We start from the raw sequence: 23,100 nt of genomic DNA on the forward strand, positions 1-23,100 counted from the left end.
AAAAGATTATGAGGCCCTATTCACCAGTTGCAATACCACAGTCTTCCTCCTGTAACTTCCTACTCCTTTACAGACCTCCAGCTAGCAAGGCAACCTTCCCAGACACACTTCTAGCTACGGTTTCAAACCTGAGAAAACTACAATCCAACCTATGCATTCTGGGTGACTTCAACATTTGGTTTGACAAACCAAATATGCCTCATCCAAAAACTATCATTGCTGGCCTAGACGCACTGAACCTGCATCAGATCATCCACAAACCCACACAAATCGCTGGACACTTCCTAGATGTAATTTTTGCTAATACGGAACTAGTTACCTTTCAAACGATGACTCCGGACAAATGGTCAGACCACCATTTCCTTGCCTTTCAACATAAATCGATACTAAGCGATGCATCTAAAACCACCTTATGTGCATCCACCTATCGGCCATGGGACAAACTCAGTTTGGAACACTTAAACAACTAGCGTCAAGTGGAGCTCGAGACATCAGTGGCTACAGGAAGCTTTTGATATCGAGATGCTACTAAAAACCACACAACAGACCAAAAGAAAACAAGCACCTTGCAACAATACAGAGATAAGAGATAAAACAACAAATTAGAAGGCTGCAACGTGCCTGGCTCAAAACAAATGCCTACCAAGACCAAATTTGCCTATGGAAAATTAACAGGTTGTACAAGTTGGTTATCAAAAAAGAAAAGAAAAAATACTATTCAGACAGAATTCAAAATGAAATGCTAAATGTGCAACTAAAGAATTCTATACAATTCTCAATAAATTTCGTAAACCAAATTGCCTAAAAGCAGCTCCTCATTACTCAAAAATTCACAGACAAACTGGCAAATCATTACATGGACAAAGCAGACATATTGGACAGAGACAAAGTATCAGCGCTAACCCTTTTATAAAGCTACAATCCAAGAATACTCTAACCCAGCCTCTTCGTTCCTTCCAACACATTTCACACAATGAATTTATGGACCTGGTTAAAGCACGCAGGCCTGCCGGCAGCCCTTCTGACCTGTGTCCACTACAAACCTTAAAGACAATTCTTCTAACAACCTCTGCTACCACTTCAGTAAGGAGAATCATCAGCAACTCCTTAAATACCAGAATATTTATTTATATTTATTTACTCATTTATATTGCGCAACGATTCATCCCCAAGGGGATCTCGGCGCATTAGAGAAGAACACCAGGAGGTGAAGGAAATGCTTAGAATAGCCAGGTCTTGAGTAGCTTTTTCAAACAACAGAGATTAGTACAGGCACAGATCTCATCTGGCAAGGAGTTCCAATGGGTAGGAACCAGATACGAGAAGGCCTGGCCGCCCATCCTAACCTTCCTGACTCTTCAGACACTGAGCATATTTCGACTGCTGGATCTCAGCAGTCGTGCAGGATGGTACCGTTCGAGCCTCCTTGTCAAATAGGCTTGGCCCAGCCCGTGGAGGGACTTGTAGACTAAACATAACAGTTTGAAGATGGACCTCTTTTTGTAGGGAGCCAGTGTAGTTGGCGCAGGAGGGGTAGCGAGGGGGTCCGAGCCGGCTTGTTAAGAACAAGACGGGCCGCCGTGTTTTGGACCACCTGTAACTTGGCGGCCAAATCCTCCCTCATCCCTACCAACAATGAGTTACCATAGTCCAGTCGACTAATCAAAAGTGACTGGATAAGGGTCTGTCTGGCCGTGAACGTAATCCATGGAAAGATCCTACTGAGCATTCGCATGGTTCCAAAGCAGGCCCCAGCCACTGATTTTACCTGCTCATCCATTGCTAAATAATCAATTTTTATGCCCGGATTCTTCGCCCAACCTCTGGGGGAAGGTGCATCTCCTAGTTCAGATGGCCACCATTCAGGGGTCTACATCTCCTTCGCCTTGCCATATAGGACCATCTCGGTCTTTGAGGAGTTAAGCTGAAGAAAATTCTTCCTCATCCACTTTGCTATGCTGATCATACACTGGCGGAATTTGAGTCTAGTTACCACAGGACTTTCCTCAATAGGGACTATCACCTGGGTATCATCCGCATAAGATATGGTTTCAAACCCACACATCACGGAAGCAGAAGAACTAAAAAAGACATACATACGCCCATTACTGAAATAAACTTGGACCCGCTGAACCCTGACAACTACAGACCGTTTCGAATGGTCCTTTCCTGGGAAAACTGTGAAAGAGCAGCTTTCGCCCAGATGTCACAATTCATTTAAAAGAATGTCATACCTTCAGACTTACAAACTGGATTTTTTCCAAGAGGCACATATGCCCTCCTTGCCACCCGGGATGACCTGAAGAACACAGTTGACTGCAACAGGGTTGCTGCCCTACTTCTTTTGGACCTCTCGACTGCCTTTGACACGGTTGACCATTACACTATGCTACAAAGAATCTACGAGGCCTGCATAGAGAGGACTGCTCTAGACTGGATAGCGTCTTACCTTCGCAACAGAACTAATGTCATCCATACCCCACCTTTCTCGTCCAAACCATACTTCACAAAAGCAGGGGTACCTCAAGGCTCTATTCTCTCGCCCATGCTTTTCAACATCTACATGAGTTCATTACTGGCACTGATCAATCAATTTCTCCTCACATGCTATAACTATGCATCACAAACCAAGGTTTACTGGGAAGCTGTAGTGTTGCTAAAGGGCAGCACTCCCCACATTAGTGGAAGCACAATAACTTCCAGACTTTCTCGCACCTGATTTCACAGGTGAATGTTGCCACCGCAGACACCTCCCTCCCCACACATGGGGTTTGGGCCCTTCAACACATGGCACCACACATCAGTTACCTAGAACTGCTGGCCATTTTTTTTTTTTTTTACATTTCTTTAAGTTTTTGCAGCTAGGTGCAGTAGTGCATTCCCATTTTGCTGCATGGTACATATGTCCACATTCAAAACAGTTGAGCCACTGATGCAGATCGTGTAGTTCCAAACTGCCTCTCGTGAAAGTAATTGATAAGCAACTGTTGTTCCCCCTTAGATCTTCATACCAGACCACTGAGCTGTGCTGCCAGGTTACAAAATGTACCTCACGTCGATGTGGAAGTGTACGTTGTGAGAGCAGGTAATAAGTCTAGCACAGCACCTCCTGTTAAAAGTGTTGGGTTCTACTGTCCTCTCGTCGCATTATATCCTCTCCAATGTGCACTCACACCTCAAACCTCCATTATCAGTTATGTGACGCTTCAGTCTCTCTCAAGTACGTCAGCAGGGGGTCCCAGATGTCTCGTAGTCGAAAAGTTAATGGCAGGATCCCTGCATAAGTAGTCCATTATTCCCGGTGCCATGTTAGATCGTTCAGCCAATCTTTGAATTTGGGGGCCTGTCCTCTGCTCCATCGGCATGCTACCCTGCGTTTTGGCAGGAGCAGTCACAGTGAGACGTTTCCTGTGTGTGACAGGTAGTTCTTCAGTGTAGCCTAGGAGTGGCATGACCGGAGTAAGGGAGGGGGCTCTTGGGTAAAGGTGGGCTTGGCAGTTCTGACATGTCTTATTCTAATGCATAAAAAGATGTTCGAGGCATATGAGCTGCAGATTACACACTGTGCATAGATCGCCATCTGGTGTTGGGCCCGGATGTTTGCAGTTGTTTTTCCTCTTGGAAAGTCTTTGGAAGTCACGAGGTATGTGACTCCTCCTTTGGATCGTATTGCGCATGGGCTTTGGCACCATCCTCAGATTGTATTTTTCCGCCATCGGGCTCGGATGTGATCTTTGCGCTCCGGTTCCGAACAGTTTCCAGTTCTCCAATTGACGCACAATCCTCACCCCAATTCGCAGTTTTGTTTTCGATCGCGATCTCCACACTTGGCGCAGCTCTCATTGATCAAGACCTTCGATTCCAGTCGACGACTGCCTTCGGGCCTACCCAAGCTCCGGTCCTGGCTAATAGAAAGGACTCCCTTCAAGAAGTGCCCTCGATGTGGGTCCAAATCCCCCCACACCGACCTTCATGAAGTATGTAACCTCTACCTCTACCTCTCCCCTGAACACGAGGCTCGAGACTGTGGCGTGCAAGTCCTTCCGGTCCAAGAAAACCATTAGAGACCGAAGGGCACGAAGGACTATGGCACACTCGTCGACGGCGATTCCAGACGACATCTTCAGGGAAGGCGTCGACGCTCCAGAAGGACAAAACACTGACAAGGGCCTCGTCAGCGCCTCCGAAGCAGACTATTCAGATGTGGAGGACATCACTCCGGCTCAGAGGGTCGTGAGTACCGAAATCAATCCCCCCCCCCCCCCCCCTCCCCCTCTCCCTCGACGGCACCGAAAAACACTTCGGTCACGCCTTCACCTCCAGGCCTAGGCACGACCAAGAACACTGCTTCCCACACCGTACCTTCGGGACCGGTAAAGAAGCCTATTAAGCCTTCTGGCGGCTCGGGCTCGAGCCAGCCCACCGTCGGTGCCGAGAAACACTCCTCTGTACCGACACCATCTCCGAAACCGAGCAAAAAACACAAGGCCATCTACCCCCATATCTTGAAGCAGAAAACCATCTCTGAACCGAGTACCCCGACAGCCCTCCAAGCCGCATATTTCCAAACAGCGAACTAGTGCAGACTCTGAAACAAAAAAAACAAAAAAAACGACTGCCCGATGCCTTCGGCGCCGATGGACAAGCCACCCTCTGAAGAACTTTTTACACCTGATCCATTGCAAAAGACACTGGCCAAGGACCTCAAAACCGGACATTTGATGCTCAGCATCAAAAAGACAGCTCAACAAGCCTGCCCCAGCTCCACCTCCAAAGAGGAAAGACTTTGCTACCTCCCCTTTGAGAATACCTTCACCACCTCCTCCACCCCCTCCACCTCCTCCACCTCCTCCACCTCCCCCCTCCTCCACCACCTTCTTCTCCCACCCCACCTCATCATTCCGCCACACTCTCCGGATGATGATAATGATGTCTATGATGACATAGGGGACGAACCCCATGACCAACCTACAGGGGACCCCACTCCTACAGGCTCCCCAGACCCATGGGACGACTAACCTTCCTGACATTCCTAACGTTCCGCAAGACTATCTCTACCTTTCAAGACCATCCCCACCAGAAGACTCATTGGGGTTCAACCACTTACTCCAAAGGGGCTGCACACTATCACTGTGTGGATCTCCATACTGTCCCTGTGGTGGTGGACTTCCTTCTCGATACTTTCGACACCACGCATAGGGCCACCTCCATACTGCCCATGCTCAAAGGAGTTATCAAACACGCGCCGGAGGTCTTTAAAGACCCGGTCAGTGCCAGGGTCATTAACCCGCACATAGACAAAAAATATAAAGCCGCCCCTACAGATCCTGCCTAAATCAGAGGGCCAGCACCACTAGATTCCCTCGTAGTGTCTACTGCATGAAAGAGGGCAAATTTCCAAGCATCAGGCGAAGCACCACCACCTGACAAAGAGTCGAAACTCTTGGACACATCGGGCAAACGCACTGCATCCCAAGCTGCCAACATATGGCGCATCGCAAATACACAAGCGCTTCTGGCAAGATACGACCGGGCCCATTATGACGAACTAGAAGCCATAATGCAACACCTCCCTTACAAATATAAAAATAGGACAAATTAGTTAATTCAGGAGGGCAAAACAATCACCAATACCTCCATCCGCTGTGCCCTAGATGCAGCTGACACCGCCTCCAGGGCCATTAACACCAGCATCCTCCTCCGTCGCCATGCCTGGCTAAGGATCTCCGGTTTTAAACCAGAAGTGCAAGCTTCCATCCTGAACCACCCCTTTGACCAGGAACATCTGTTCGGCCCAAAAGTGGATGAGGCCCTAGAAAAAATGAAAAAAGACACGGATGCGGCGAAGTCTATGGGAGCCTTACAATCGCACCCTCCCAGGCGCGCCTTTCGCCGCTCTTCCTTTTGAAGCACATCCAGAGGCTACTCCTCTGACACCGCTTCCACTTCATATAAAGCCCCTACCCAATCCACCTTTACAAGGGGTTACCAAAGAGGCGGCTACAGAGGCAACAATAATAAGGGCAGAGGCAAGACAAACCTCGCCCGCTCTGCCTCCGCACCTACCCAATGACTTCACTCTACTCCCCCCAGACCATCCCACTCCGGTCGGGGGCAGACTCCAAAATTTCCTTCCTGTCTGGACTACCATCTTCTCAGACAAATGGGTAACACAAATAATTTGGTCAGGCTACTGCCTCCAACTAACATCTACCCCCCAAACATTCCACATAGACAACGCCCAATGTCACAGGAACATTTAACACTACTAAAGCAGGAGGTAGTCTCCCTCCTACAAAAGGGGGCAATAGAACTAGTTCCTACCAACCAACAAAATATAGGGGTCTACTCCCTATATTTTCTCATACCAAAAAGGGATGACACTCTAAGGCCCATCCTAGACCTCAGGCCCCTAAACAGATACATACACTCAGACCATTTTCACATGGTAACACTTCAGCAGGTACTTCCACTGCTCTCCCACAAGGATTTCCTGACAACTTTAGACCTGAGACGCCTATTTCCACATTCCTGTTCACAACGCTCACAGGAAGTTCCTTAGATTTGTAGTGGACGGCCAACACTATCAATTCAAAGTACTCCCATTTGGAGTCACCACAGCACCACGAGTATTTACCAAGTGCCTAGCAGCAGTGGCAGCACATCTGCGGAGACAACACCTCCGTGTCTTCCCATACCTAGACGACTGGCTAATAAAGGCCAGTTCATACAACCAGTGTGTACAAGACACGCACGCCACTATCCAGCTACTTCATGAACTGGGCTTCACAGTAAACCAAGCAAAGTCCCATCTGAAACCGTCTCACGTAAAACAATACCTCTGTGCCACCATAGACCCCTCGAGCGCTAGCCTACCCCAGTCCTGCCAGGATAGCAAGCATTCAGGCTCTATGCGCCTAATTTCAGCCACAACACTCTCCCAGCTCGAGTGTTCATGCAACTAATAGGAATGATGGCCTCTTGCATATTCATAGTACCTCACGCAAGACTCCAGATGCGTCCTCTCCAAGAGTGCTTAGCGCGCCAATGGAACCAGGCCCAGGGCCAATTGACAGATCTGGTATTGGTAGACGGTCGTACACATTGCTCTCTGCAGTGGTGGACCACCAAAAACCTTTCCAAAGGGCGACCGTTCCTGGACCTGGTTCCTTAGATAGTACTGACAGCGGATGCATCGCTCTCCGGCTGGGGAGCTCACCTACTACATCACACCTTGCAGGGCAGGTGGACACCAACAAAAGTTACTCCACATCAACCATCTGGAGTTACTAGCCATATTTTTAGCCCTAAAATCTTTTCAAACACAGATTTCAGGCAAGGCAGTCCTAGTCCGCACAGACAACATGACAGCCATGTACTATATACAAAAACAAGGTGGCGCACACTCTCCGCAGCTCTCTAAGCTAGCATCGAGCATATGGAGATGGGCCATACCCCAAAAAATCTTTCTCCTAGCCCAACATGTCCCAGGAGTCCAAAACACTATGGCAGATCTGCTCAGCAGACAAACACAACACATCCACGAGTGGGAACTCCACCCGCAAGAAGTTCACCCGTACTTTCAAATGTGGAGGCATCCACAGATAGACCTCTTCGCCACCCACGAAAACGCCAAATGCCCAAGCTTCGCCGACAGATATCCACACCCATTGTCCAAAGGCAATGCGATATGGATGAACTGGTCAGGCAGATTTGCGTACGCTTTTCCGCCTCTCCCACTCATTCCATTAGTGGTGCGCAAACTACAACACTCCCTCACACTGATCCTAGTAGCTCCAACTTGGGCCAGACAACCATGATATACCACACTGCTGGAACTATCCGTAGTACCGCACCAAAAGTTACACCTCTCTCCACACCTCTTAACCCAGAACCATGGAGAGATCAGGCACCCGGACCCAACTCGGCTCAACCTTGCAATCTGGCTCCTGAAATCCTAGAATTCGGTTATCTAAATCTTCCCCCCGACTGCATGAACGTCATTAGAGAAGCTAGGCGAACCCCACTAGAGCTTGCTACGCAGCCAAGTGGAAACATTTTGTAGTCTATTGTCACAACAATAACCTCAATCCCCTAGATGTGTCCATTCAACACATCATAGGCTATTTACTACACCTACAAAGATGCAATCTAGCCTATACGTCTATTAGACTGCACCTTGCAGCCATAGCAGCTTATCTACAAAACAGGCCACATCTATCACTCTTTAGAGTACCTGCCATGGAAGGCCTCAAAAGAATAATTCCCCCCAGAGTGCCACCCTCACCTGTGTGGAACCTAAACCTCGTTCTCACCAGACTAATGGGGCCTCCCTTTGAACCTCTACACAAATGTGAACTTCAATTCCTAACATGGAAAACCGCCTTTCTTGTAGCCATCCCTTCCCTCAGAAGGGTCAGTGAGATACAAACACTTACCATTCAAGAACCTTTTCTCCAAATGCACCATAATAATGTTGTTCTCCGTACTAACCCAAAATTCCTCCCTAAAGTCATTTCTCCTTTTCACCTAAACCAATCTGTGGAACTACCAGTATTCTTCTCGCAACCACAGACCGTTGCAGAAAGAGCTCTCCACACATTAGATGTCAAACAAGCCTTACTCTACTACATCGAGAGAACACAATCTTTCCGTAAGACCAAACAACGGTTTGTCTCTTTCTCACCACCACTCAAAGGCAACCTCATCTCCAAGTCGGGGATAGCTAGGTGGATTGTCAAATGCATCGAGATTTGCTACCACAAAGCAAAACGAACGCTATCCGTTCCCCCTAAAGCCCACTCTACACGTAAAATAGGGGCTTCCATGGCATTTTTAGGGAACATCCCCTTAGATGATATCTGCAGAGCAGCTACATGGTCAACACCGCACACTTACACTAAACACTATTGTGTAGATGTGCAAACTAAGCAGCAGGCTAGTGTGGGCCAGGCTGTACTCAAAACATTATTTCAAACCACTGCAACAGATACTGGTGGTCGCCGCTAAGGATGGGTACTGCTATATAATCTATGCACAGTGTGTAAGCTGCAGCTCATATGCCTCGAACGGCAAATGCTACTTACCAGTATGCATCTGTTCTTGGCATGTAGAGCTGCAGATCTACACACGCCCACCCGGCTACCTTTATCTGTTCCAGTTTATCTTATTTAGACACAACACACATGGGCATCTTCACTGTTTATTAATACGCTCCATCATTTCCCTGCTGGCGAAAAACAATCTGAGGATGGAGCCGAAGCCCATGCGCAATACGATCCAAAGGAGGAGTCACATACCTCGTGACTTCCAAAGACTTTCCAAGAGGAAAAACAACTGCAAACATCCGGGCGATCTATGCACAGTGTGTAGATCTGCAGCTCTACATGCCAAGAACAGATGCATGCTGGTAAGTAGCATTTGCCTTCCCGTGGTGTGGTGGGTCCTTCATTAATCTGTGTGTCCCGATCTTTTAATAATCCCTCCTGATAAAGATCCCCCCCCCAGGTGTCAACACCCCTCTTCCGCAGCATGGTGCGGCAGGAGGCTTCATGAGTGACTGAGATCAAATGATGGTAAGGGAGAGGCAATAATGGAGAGTATATAGGAGTTTATTAATTTATCTAGCTAACCGTTGCCATGCAAGGTTGTTGCAGGCCGCAGTAGAGTAAGTGTTTTCGCCTGAAACCCTAGCACCCAAAAAAGAGGACCGAGGCAGGGGGCCATGTATCCTTGTTCAGTGGCCAGGTGGGGAATGTAGGGGGAGTATTAAGCTAGCAGGTCGCATTGTGGGCCTGCACACATAAATAGTAGAGCTCCATATCCGGTGGCTCAAACCCCCCTTGCGAAAAGGGCAGAGTGAGCGTAGTCCAACTCACCCTAGGTTGTTTGCCTCCCCATGTCAGTCTAATTAGCTGAGTTTGTAGCGTTGAAGAATAGGCATCCTGGGGTGGGGTAGGGTATGTTGAGGAAGAGGTATAGCAACTTAGGCAAAATTACCATTATAATAAGGGAGATCCGACCTGCTAATGATGAGAGTAGCAATATCCAACAAGATATCGAGGTCGTAATTGAAGTAATGGCAGTGCCATAATTTGCTGGCAGTGTTTCCTCCCTGTCCCTGGGGATTATCACCCCCAGGTATTTTACCTCAGTCGCACCACGTTGGTGGGTAATTTAATGGCAAATTGCGGGGTATTGGAGTGACTGGCTATATCTGAGATTTGCTCCAGTTCTTATTCATCCCAGACAATCCTCCAAAGTGGATACATTCTCCAAGTATGGGGTTTATACTGGCATGTGGGTCTAGGATGTAGAACGCTATGTCGACTTAAAGCGAAACTAGTAGATGCCGAGTAGGGTATCACAGCGCATATTATCTGTTTTGTTGCAAGTTGTTGTAAGTGGCGCAACTGCCAGCGCTAACAGGAAGGGTGATGGGGGCCACAACATACAACTTTTAGCAGAATGTCTTCCAGGGGTGGACAATGATTTGCTAACTTGGTCAGCAAGACGCATCCAGGTGACTCCAAGACCAATCACTCCACCCACAATTCTGAAAAGGATACTTTCAGTGTTGGGGAATGCCACAAATGGAAACTGTTTGTCACTCTCAAAGGCAAAATGCTGAGACTTTGCCTTCAGGTACCCCCAGTCCATGGGAATTTACTGTGGATTGATTTATTCTTATTTATAAAGGTTTATAAAGCGCAAACTTGACCTTAGTAGGGTAACCGAGCACTTCACAATTGGTTAGGCAAGAAGAAAACATGACAACCAAGAAACAAACACTGTCAATACCCGTTGCAAATCGGGAGGAGGTCAGTGAGTTATACATTTGGACAGCGAGTGAGAGCCCAGGTTTGACACACTGTCAGCTAATTATCCATGTATTGAGTCCGAGTTCTATGATATAGTTTTGTTCATCAAAAACAGTTTTTCTTTTTTTGAGTGATGTGATTGACTGGTTCAGTTGGATTGCAGGGGTTGGGAGTTCCAAATTCTAAGGGCCATTCCGGACAAGGTTTAGTTGTAGGTTTTCTTATTCTGAGGTTTTAACCGTAAGTTGCTAGTGCTTTTAGAGAATTTGCAGCCTCAAGACAGATCTAGTTTATCAGCTAGGTACTTTGGTGTGTTGTAGTGTAGGGCTTTGTGTCAAGCAAGCAATTTTCAGCTTATCCTTGCCTCCTATGGAAGCCAGTTTAGTGCCTTCAGGTCGGAAATGCTGTGGCTGTTTCTCTTGGATCCAGTGATGAGCCTTGAAGCAGAGTTAAGGGACACCCTTACTGGAGCCAGCTTGGATCTCGGTAGACCACATAAGGCAGCACTCCCATAGTCTAACCTGCCATGAATTGCGAGCACGCTGAACTCATGGAACACCTGCGATGTCTCAACACATGGGCCTTTGTAGCCCATGCGCATTTGGAGTCGAATAGATCAGGCCGATAGTTGAACTGTTACATACGTCCCCAAAGCACTGTGCCCTTCATCCATGCAGTTCATGATCATACTGGTACCCAAGTGTTTATGCAATATGACATTGAGATGTTTGTTCTTCATTATAAAGACCTCTACAAAGCCATCCCTGCACCAGACCATCACACTTTGCACCACTTCTTTGACAACCCATACATACCCCACATCGCACTAGGCGAGTCACTCACCCTATAGGCCCAGATCACGGTTCAATAGATGCGACTGGTGATTCGGGCTTTCGCCCACAGTAAAACCCATGGCCTGAATGGCTTTCCAATTGAGTTTTCCGCTGCCTATGAAACCTTACTGGCGCTTCGTCTCGAACTTTATATGATGAGGCTTCACAATTGAGTTACTTTCCCCTGATGACGAGGGAAGCATTAGTCACTTCTGTACCTAAACCTAACTGTGATCCCACTAATGTCACATCTTAGCGCCCTTTATCAACTCTAAATGCGGATGATATGATCCATAGCAAGATACTTGCAGATCACCTCCTCCCATACCTACCAATACTTATCCATCCGCACCAAAACGAGTTTATGCCATGGAGCAGCACTTCACTTAATACATGGTGGTTAGTCCATGTTAAGTACTCGGCTGCGCATACATGTCGGATTCCGTTGGAAATACATGATTGCAGAATTGAAGCACTGCAGTCTTGGCTCCAAGATAGAGTGGATACAATTGTAATACTCTTCTCCCTCCACCAGGGTTAAAACAGGCTACCATATTTGAGGCGTAGGATATTGCCCATGGCACGAGGCAGGGGTCCCCATTTTCTCCCCTCTGTTGGCGGTTGAACCTTTAGCTATTAAGTTTTGTACGTTTATGGAAGATTAGGTAATACCCTTAGGGGGGGATACACCTCATATCGCTTTATGCGGATGATATGCTGCTGCTCTTAAGCGATTCACGTATTGACCTCACTCCCCTACTCGCAATACAGAGTACCTTTTATGCCATTTTTGGCCTATGAGTTAACCTTACCAAAACATTTATTTTCTTACTGAAGCTTGACAGTCCTTCCTGTGACCTCATCTTTGGCACTGATATATTGCACTGGGCCCCACACTCCTTCAGAAATCTTAGGATCAACATATTCCATAACCCTACAGACCACTTGGAGGGCAACCTAGGGTCTGTTATACGTACCACTAGATCAATGTAACATTGTGGAACACCTTACCCCGAACAATAATGAGCTCATAGCCCTTTCAAAATAGTAGTCCTACGACATTTATTAAACTACTTTGCTAACTTACTAGTATTAATTCCTGAGAAATGTTTCGTGATTTAAAAACTACTACTTGTACTGATTTGGAACGCGGGCTGGTGCTGCATAGCTTTAAATAAATCATTCCTTTCTCCTGAATCTGGAAGCCTCATAACACCAGATGTCCAGGCCTATTACGTGGCCCAACTGCAGTGGGCTGTATATTGGCTGGACATCACATAAGTGAGACTGGACTCGTGGTGGACCACATCAAAAATCGTGTTTTGCCCACTTTGTTGTCCCCGATGATTAGTCGAACAGGAGCCATGGCCAATCTGTTGGAGGTGGTGTGCACTTGCCTCCGTAACATTTGGAAATTCCCTAAGGAAACACTTTCTTATGCAAAACCCCTACTAGGATTCCCAGGGAGACCCTCTACGATTTCCATAAGCAATTGCCTCAATTGCGAGTAAGCTGGGCTGACCACTTTGGGAGACTTGTATGAGGACGGCCTCTTAGAGTTTTCAGTCCTGAGGAATCGGAATGAGCTCCCCCTTGGGGAGTTTCTCATTTATGACAGAATCCTTATGGCAATATTTCAGTTGTGGCAAAACCCACAAAGTTAACTCCTGTCTCCTACTGCAGTGGTTCCCAAACTTTTTTGACCTATGGCTCCCTTAACACGTTGGCCATTGCCCGTGGCTCCAAACTGTTACTTTTTTTGGAGGGTGGAGTGGATGTAAGCCTGGCCTCTGGAGTGCTTGCATTTTTCTCCCTGAAATAATTGGGATGAAGCAGATGAAGGTATTATAATCATATACGCAGGGTGTTTCGTATTACTAAGGCGTCATCTCTAATAAAATATTCCCAGTTCCACTTCTTTGCCCATGCCGTTTTTAGAGTACCCTCTCAAACTTTTTTATCCCGCTTACAGTGCTAGATAACACCCCTGTGCATGTAGGCCTCAGTGCCAAAGTGTTTCTGTGCTTGAAGAATATTTGCATGCACTTCCATTTCTACCCATGTCATACGTGCCAACACACCTGTCTCAGCAGGGTGACTCATGATTGATCAAACCACATAAAGCTTTATTTTCGCTGTCTCCTCCCTAAAATTGCCTCCAAATCAATTCAAATAAAATAAATTCCTCTGATCTTTTTTTTTTTTAAATGTCCCTCTTTCTTGCTTTCAAATGTTGCCACTATGCCATATATTGTGTTTTACTTCCCTGTGCTGAAGGAGAAAGCAGGCCTGTCTGGAAATGTGTGTGTACTGAAAGAAATGTGTACTGAAAGTACCTACAATTTAAGTACAAATGTCAATACTTGATAGACAGGTTAAATGTACTTTCCAGATAACTTGCATTGGTGTAAAATGCATTTGGAAAAAAACAAAACTATTAACGAGTAACAAAATAAACCAGGTATCTTCCGCTTACTTTGGTAGTGTTGTAAATTGGGGATCCAGTGAGATATGGGGGTCATCTCCCTCGACATGCCATCAACTAAGCACTACATTTACAGCTTTATGTATATCACTTACAAATCATCGACATCATGTGTTTAAGTCTAATCAGTTTAAATGAAGCCAACAGACCCTTCATCATTAAATGCATTAAAGTGCTTGGTGTGCGGCTCCCCTGGCTAGGTTTGACGGCTCCCCAGGGAGCCACGGCGCACAGTTTGGGAACCACTGTCCTACTGTGTTACAGACTCTTTATACTATAGGCCATAGGGCCTGGCTCTGTAGAGGCCTCTGGGCCCATGCGGGGTGACTTTTGAAGGCTCTTTGTCACAAATGGGACGATGATTTGAGTGTTGCATTTAATGATAAAGACTGGCAGGCAATCCTACAATACCAGCCCAAATCCTGGTTATGTCCACTTTTGTTTCATTCAGACATGTAAACTCCATAGAGCCTCTCTCACTCCACAAAGACAGCAGGCTATATTCTTTAGGGCATCCCCGAACTCTCCTCTATGCCAATCTACCCCAGCACACCTGGCGCACATGATCTCGGGCTGTACTTGGGTAAATTCCTTCTGGGCGGCTGGCCTCTCTGTGCTTACACAGCTCCTAAATAGACCACTAGCCTCAGAGGGTAGTTACTGTGCGGTTACCCTCAGCCTGAAATAGCCAGTTACAACCCAATTCCTGGACCTTGCTCTACTGCTTGCACACTAAGCTTTTTCCTGTAATTGGAAGTCCCAGACCCCCCCCCCCCCCCCCCACACACACACACACCCCCATGCTAGAGACTTGGCACACTAACCTCCCACACTGTGCCCAGACAGAAGTTGCTACCTTGATGCTAGAGGAACAGCATGGGCGGAGACTTGCCCTGATGACAAACCTTTGGGACAACCTAGTGCAGGGCCCACACATTACTGGTTAGCAATGACGACCTCCCACCTTGAACACAAAATGTCCAGATTGTGTACACTTCTGGCATTCTAATGCCATGGAACCCATTCCCCCCCACCCCTAGCTCAGGTGCCCCTCTGCCCCGATCATGCTAGAAAAAGTGGCTTTCTTATGCCAGATCTCCTACATGACAGACCCTCTTTGATTCCTCCCCACTACCCCTTCCCCCACACGGAGAAGATTCTTGCTTATGGTTTGTCATAGAAGGATTTATTTGCCACTAGCCAGTTGCCTCAATTTGATTGTTGGATGTGATATTTCATATACAATGTAAACTAAAAAATCCTGAACCTCCTATCTTTTGTACTTTACCCTTTGACTATATTTCTGTCTTTTCTATGAAAATCAATAAAGTGGTGTTGAAAAACTAAGTGGAAGGGTCCTTGGAGGGTCATACCTCCCAGAACACTGCCCCAGAATCTTTAGGAGGCTCATTGGACCACCCTTAGAACCTTTACGATCATGCTCCCTTCTGTTCCTATTCTGGAATGTGGCCTTCTTAGTAGCCGTAACTTCCCTCAGACGCATTAGAGAGCTACAAGCACTCGCCTTGCAAGAATCATTTATTTATTTTAACAAAGATAGGGAAGTTCTCAGAACCAATCATGAATTTCTCCACATAGTGGTGTCATACTATAGAGCCCCCGGTCTGCTCTCTCTGCAGTCCAATTCAGTAGTGGAGCGATCTCTACACAGATGTTAAAAGGGCTCTTATAGATTACATCGACAGAACCAAGCCTTTTCATAAGTCAAAGCAGCTCTTTGAAGCCTTTGTGAAACTTCACAAGTCACCCAATATCTATGGCATTTGTAGCGGGACAGATAGTCAAGAGCATTTACATCTACTACCAAAGACTAGAGTCCTACCTGTCCCCTTTTCCCCTTCCCCAAAACTAGTGTACCCTCGGCCCTTAAAGGGGTACCAATGGCTTTCTTAGGGAGTGTTGGACCCGGCCTCGTGTCGTGGCACATTCAGACCGTAGCGACACCAGGCTACCCCCTACACCCCACACTACATTGACTAACGTAGCCTCCCCGACCCGGAACCCGGGGTTACCCCTGTCCTCCCCTCCATATTCCCGACACCAGGCACCCGTCCCATTCCCTCGGCCTCGCGGCCTCCAGTACCCGGCCCAGCACCCCCGATGGCCGCCTCGACCCAAGCACAACCCCGGCCTAGTCGCGCCATGCCGGCTGGGGGGAGAGAGAGCTCCTGGGGAGCAGGAGAGGGAGGAGTAGTTTTCATTCACACTTGGCCTCCTCCCAAGAGATGGTTTCGATTGCCCTCCGGCCACCCTGAGGGCTGGCTCCACGCCTGCTGCGTGTCTGGGATCCCTCCCGACCCCGCTTTGAAAGGATCAAAGGGCCGCGTTGCAGGAACCCCCAACAAACGACCCCCAGGCGCTAAGACCCCTGCCCGTGAGGACTCCGGACATCAAAGAGTCGACGACCTATAACAAGGGGCGCCCTGGGACCCTCGGCAGTTGAATCCTGGAACGAACGAGCCATGCTGACGTGGTCGCGGCTGAAGAACATCCCCGCAACATCCTTCGGAATTCTTGGAACCTTGGTGAGCCCTGCAGACAGCGTCGCGGCTCTACCTGGCAGAGACGGACTTCTGCCTAACGACATCCGAGCCCTGCTGACGTGGTCGCGGCTCACCATGCACCCTAGAGAACTCTGAGCCCTGCTCAGTGACTCGCGGCTCCTGGAAGATTGTCCAACCTCCGACACCCGGACTCGAGTCCTGCAGAGCGGACACACTCAAGAGACATTCCGGTCCGGCTGGACCCCAAAGATCATCTCGTATCCCCCGGCTCGAGGATTGAGAGCTGTACGCCGGATACGCTTCCGCATTGACCCAGATCCTAAGACTGTCCCGCTACCCCTACCCCAACCGAGACTTTGTGAGCCCTTGCTCTACTTGTACATACTCCTGCTGATCATAAAGATCCTGATATTGCTAGATAAAGCATACGTATTCCAGAATCTACGGTGTGGTGTCTGTGTTACCTGGTGCTGAAGCAGCGTGTACGATCCTAGGTGTGAGACCCAGTCCTGAAGGGGGTCTCTGACCGGTGCTCGGCTATTTCTCCCGGAAGGGTGGGCACAGGGTGGTCCAGCACAGATTCTGTCCTCCCCTGGGGCTAGCCCTTCTAACAGGGAGCATTCCACTAGCTGAAATTTGCAAAGCAACCACCTGATCAACACCACACACCTTTACCAAGCACTATTGCATAGTCATCTTAGCCAGCCAGCAGTTTTAAGTAATCCAAAAATCTGCATTACCTTCTCACTAGCCACATATTGTGGTGGAGGGTACTGCTTTACAGTTCATGCTGAGCATGTGTATCTGCATTCACACATGGTAAGAATGAAAAATGTTACTTACCCTGTAAACATCTGTTTGTAACGTATAGTGCTGTAGATTCACATGCACCCACCCTCCTCCCTGGAGCCTTGTGACAATCGCAGATCTCTACCTTTATTGCCCAGTTCACACTGAACAATAAACATTCTGCAAGAAGCTGCACTCACTCGGCACTCAATACACTCTCACCTTCTGTGCAATAAACAATCTAATTTGGAGTTGGCGCCTATGCTTATTGTGAGTTAAAGGAGGAGTCACAGCACATCTCATGACTTGATAGACTTGTGCGAAGAAAAACAACTTGAAAACATCTGAACCCAACACTAGATGGCGGGAGTATGCATAGCATGTGAACTAACAATACTACAAGTTACAAACCGCTATTTACTGTTTCCTTACCATCTTCTGAATGTATTTTTTCATTTATACTTTGACTCTACTATACTGTGATGTAATTGGAAATTATAAACATTTGCACAAATTAATTTTCTATGTCTGACTATTGTATATTTACCTTGTATCTAATGTTTCAATAAATAATTATAGATTTCTTATCTGTGCAGAAAGGCCATAGTTTGCGAGAAAAATTGGCAGAAATGGAAACATTTAGAGACATCCTGTGTAGACAGGTGGACACTTTACAGAAGTACTTTGATGCCTGTGCTGATGCTGTGTCTAAGGATGAACTGGAGAGGGATAAAGGTAAATACAATTTGTTATAATTGATGACTATTTGGGCTCAGTTAATAGAAAAAAACATCCTCTAAAAACTATAGATTCCCAGTACCTATTTTGAAGACAAATGTGCTAGTAGCCCTTATTCAATAATAGTATGGATGCCCTATGGCAGTTCTTGATGCCACTCGCCCCCTCACTACTGAGGCAGCGTATGCAGAATATAAAAGGTCCTTTATTTAAAAAGGTCTAGCATATGAACGCAATCTTTCTTCACAAATCGTCCAGATTAATGCAGCTCCATTCCTCATGCGCAATAGTCACATGGGACCCTCTGCTTCCAAGGCTTTCTTGCACAGTTCTCTAGTGACACTTGGCACTACCATTGTGTATAGAACATTGATAAATGTGCAACATGCCTCAAGTCTTAAACAGTTGATACTACTTGATATCTTTTTTTATATGAAATCGATTTTGTTTTTCACACACTTGTGTACACAGTGATAACACATATGTTGCTAGTAACAATCTTACAAACATGTAACATTCTGGCAGGTCGATTATAACGCTAGTCTTCGCTCAAAAGTCCACAGAGCCCTAACCGGGCATGGCAGCCTTGTAGTATTGGATCAGTTAGCGGATGAGCATACTTGGCATAATGGACTGGCCTAGGTAAGTAAAATGGTTTCGCTGCCAAGGTCTATTTTGCTGGAATACAATAATAAAAGAAGCTGGGGACAACGAAGGGAGGGCAGGAGGGGGTGGTGTGTGGGCGGGGGGGGAGGTTTCTATAGGGTCCTCGCTTGGGGTTATGCCTTAGCCCTGGTTTGTCATGTGAGCTTGCAGTGGTGGCGGGCAGCAAGAGTAGGAGGAGAACGATGCAAGGATCGTATGTCTTTGGCATGGTCTGCTCCATTCTGGGAGCTCTGCCCCTCGCGGTAGCAAAGTGTCTTCAAATAGTTGAAGGGCCCGTAGGGAAGGAGAGGCAGTGCTTCAGTTTAGGCGGGTGGTGTACTAGGGGTTGCCATATTTGTGTAAATTTAGTGTCTGAGTGCATGATGCGGATGGGTAAGAGCTCCCTCGCCGTGGTGTGCCAGAGGCGAGTGAGCCACACCGGAGTCGGGCTTTCTTCCAATGCAGGGCAATAACTTGCTAAGCTGACCCTAGCATTTGGAGGATCAAAGACCAATCCAAATGGGTCATGGCTTTGAGAGTTTGGTGTGGAGCCGGCAGATTGTTATCTTCGGCATGCTCGGGATAGGGAACCCCACCACGTCTTGATGTGGCTCAGCACCTCTTTCCAGAAGTTAGCATTGGACAGGACCTCCAAATGTGTATAAATGAACATGTGTCAGCGTTACAGCGCCAACACGGTTGCGGAGGTGGGGAACATTTTCTGAAGGCAGAGAGGTGTGTAATACCAGCGGGGCATAACTTTATATGCCGGCTCCTGTTGCACAATTCTTTTATATGTTCTGGGGAATTTCTCTCCACAGCTGTTCCTATTGTTCTCGAGGGGCATCATCTGCAATTTCTGTATGCCATTTTGGCTGGTAGGAATGAAGGGGCAGAAGATTGGAGTGCTGCAGAACCTGCTAGGTACGTGAAATCGGGCCTCGTGAGCCATCAAGAGTGTACAAGCATCTCAAATGAGGTGAGCTGACCTGTGGCTCCTTGTGTGTTTAGGGGTGTATGGAGCCAGTGTTGAATTTTGTAGTATTGCAAGTGTGCCATGGCTGGAAGATTTAAGTCTTGTTTACAATGATCAAAGGACTCGAAGACTTCTCCCTCAAAGAGATCGCTAATTGTTCGACATTCTCCATCTACCCAGGCCAGGAAAGAGCTGGGCTGTAGGGCTTTGAGGAAGCCAGGATTGCAGGCAAGAGGCGTATTGGGGAAGGAAGTAAGACCCCGACTAATCGCAAGTCTGTCTCATATATCCAAGACCGTTCTTGTGGGGGTGACAATGTAGGCACTACGTGGGTTTGCTGTCTTTGGCAGCCAGGCCCAGTCCCACAGGGGATGGCATGCCACCGCCCTGTCCATATAAAACCAATGTTTCTCACTTTTTCGGACTTCCCATCCGAGATGTAGCACAGTTGCGCCGTCCAGTAGTAAACAAGAAAATTGGGACAGGCAAGCCCCCCTCGATCTTTCAGCAGCATTCGGATTCTGTTGGAGAATCTTGGTCTTCCTTTACCGCAAATGAAGGCATTTACCTCTTTCTGGAGGCGTATGATATCCCCTTGGGGAATGGGCGTCAGGAGTGTTTGGAAGAGAAAGTACCTTGGGCAAGATAAACATTTTAACCGCATTGAGGTGGCCCAGCGATTATCTGGGAAGAGATTTCTATCTCCTAAGGTCTTCTCTGATGGATCGCCTACAATCCGGCCAGTTTGCCCGAGACCAAGACTTCAACGTGGCCGTGTCAGTGAGGCCCAGATACCGAATTTAATGAGGAGCCCAACGAAACTGAGTGCGAGCGCTTAGCTCGAGAACCTCTTGAGAGAGAAGAGTTAGATTCATTGCATGTGATGTATTTACATTAATTTTAAGTCCCAAGATGCATTCAAATTGGGGTCATCTGTAAAATGCGCTACCATGTGTTCACCGCCAAATGATATGCCCTTGATTGCAGCCGACTGGCGGGTGTTTATCGCTAGGAGTTAAACTGCCAAAGCAAAGAGCAGGGGGAATCCCTGGCGAGTACCCCTCAGGATCTGGACAGAAGGGGCTAGTAGCCCATTAACTCCAATGTGTGCCGACGAGGCAACATAGGATGCCATGATACGAGATACCATGACCGGGCCCAAGCCAATCCTCTGTAGTACCGCTTGGAGAAAGTTCCAGTCGGGTGGAATCAAACGCTTTCTCAGCATCGACGGTAAGGAGAAACGCTGGTATATTGCGTCACTGAACCTTTTCCACCAGAAAGGCTACCCGCCGAATATTATCTGCCCCCTGCCGTTGGCGTATGAATCCCACCTGATCTTGGTCTATCAGGCTGGGAAGGTATGGTTCCAAGCTATGTACCAATAGTTTGATGTATAGTTTGGCTTCCAGGTTGAGGAGAGAATTAGGGCGGTAGGAGGTGCATGACGTCCGGTCTTTCCCTGGCTTGGGAATGAGCGCTATCTCTGCGCTGGACTTTGTAGGGGTTAAACTAGTACTGTTAGTGAGAGAATTAAATAATCTGAGCAGGGGGTCCTGCAGTTGAGGAAGGTACAAGCGATAGAAAGGGGCAGTGAAACCATCAGGGCCCGGCGTCTTGTTTGGTTGTATAGGGCTGAGAAGACAGTGTTAAATGCCTGTTTGTCTGTTTCCTAGGTAGCCCATGTGCCCTTTTTGGTCCTGACTCTGGCAATATGGGTGCAGGCGATACACATACGGAGTTGACGGGCCAGTAGTGAGCCAACCTTATTACCCCCTTCGTAATATTTTTGCTTCAGGGTAAGGAGGGAGTGTTCGACCTTGTTTACTCTGATTGCTTTTAGTTGGCCGCTCAGGGAGGTCAGCCGTCTGACGTTGCCGCGATAACGTTGCTTGATCCTTCCGCTCCAGCGCCCTAATATCTCTGGCGAGGTCGGCCTCTACCTGGCGGGATTCCCGTGTTCTGGCGATTGCTAGGGAGGTGATGATGCCTCGAATGGTTTCCTTAAAGGCATCCCGTTAGGGTATGGTTGTTGGTATCAGGGAGAGTGTTTGTTTCGAAGTACGCTTGAATCATCTGCTTTTTCTGCTACATTGACTTGATCCCGTATAATGTGCGGGGAGAGCCTCCAACGTGGCACGGAGCGGGGAGGCGCTCTTATTCCTCCCAGGAAGATCTCCAGATGAGCGTGGTCTGATATAGAGATGTCTGATATAGTCGCCGATTCCAGCAACCGCATGAGTGTCTGGTAAATTTTAAAAATTATCTATACGGGAGTATGAACGGTGAACATGAGAAAAAGGTGTCTCTTGCGTCCGGCGCCGGGTATCGCCAAGTGTCTACAAGGTCCGAGGTCGTGACAACCTGCTTCAGCACTGCAGTCATTGCCCTCATGCCCTGGAATGAGGTCGCACTACTATCTAGGTGAGGGTCCCAGATTAGTTAGCAATTTTCCCCATTGAGCAATGGGACCATCTCCTGGGATGGCAAGCTCTTTGAGTAGGTTCCTAAGAAATGTGTATTGGGAGTCATTTGCGGGCATATATGTCCCGCAAAATTTGTGTCCCCCTGTAAGTGCAGACACACTTTCAAAAGGATAGCTACCCCTGCCATTTTAGATAACGAGGACACCCAAATTGGAGTCTGGTATTTGGGATGTGCTATGCACTGTGTATCTGCACGAGGAGATGAGTCTCCTGGAGGAAGACCATGTCAGGTTCCTGGATCAGTAGATAACACCATATCTGCCGCCACTTGTTAGGGGAATTTAGCCCGTTCACGTTAAGCGAGAGACATTTAAGTTGAGCCATAGCTATTTATGAGAAATAAAATGTGCAGCCATATGTAAAGTCCTCCCATCTGCTAGAGGTGAAACACTTATCTCGTCTGTGGGTGCGCGATGCCACGTGTATCACACAGTGTAAAATGTGTTTCCAGTGATGAAGAAGTGGGGCTATGGGAAAGTGTGCTCGCTGCCACCCCCAGGGTGTTCAAACAGGAGGAAATTAAGCAAGAATAACCAGAATAAGGCCAACCGGGCCATAAAGGTCCGTTCCGGTCATGGAGCGTCTGTTCGGTATATACTCAGGAGACTCTGAGGAAGTCACGCCTCCTGGAGACCAGTTCAATGGCGGGGGTGCCACTGGGATCCTGCTGCTAGCTGTGGTCTCCCCACCCGGCGGCCAACCCAAACTTCCGAATCAAAGTGGGGGTGAAAACTCCCCCCGGAGCCCAGGACCCCTTTAGGACGAAACATAGCATGGAGGTGGCCGGGATGAGGGCTGCAGAA

The 23,100-nt window shown here is 47.7% G+C and overlaps 1 protein-coding gene across 2 annotated transcripts in view; it reads left to right on the top strand.

Annotated features, from left to right (window-relative positions):
- The window catches only part of CERT1 (ceramide transporter 1), a 944,792-nt gene that overhangs the window by 501,644 nt on the left and 420,048 nt on the right, over positions 1 to 23,100 (top strand). For both annotated transcript variants that reach the window (XM_085632300.1, XM_085632301.1), the window contains exon 5: positions 18,049 to 18,187. In XM_085632300.1, the coding sequence (XP_085488426.1) occupies positions 18,049 to 18,187 (139 nt within the window). The remainder of the gene's footprint in view (positions 1 to 18,048; positions 18,188 to 23,100) is intronic.

The sequence above is a fragment of the Triturus cristatus genome, chromosome 2_1 (assembly GCF_964204655.1).
Source record: "Triturus cristatus chromosome 2_1, aTriCri1.1, whole genome shotgun sequence".
Lineage (NCBI taxonomy): Eukaryota > Metazoa > Chordata > Amphibia > Caudata > Salamandridae > Triturus > Triturus cristatus.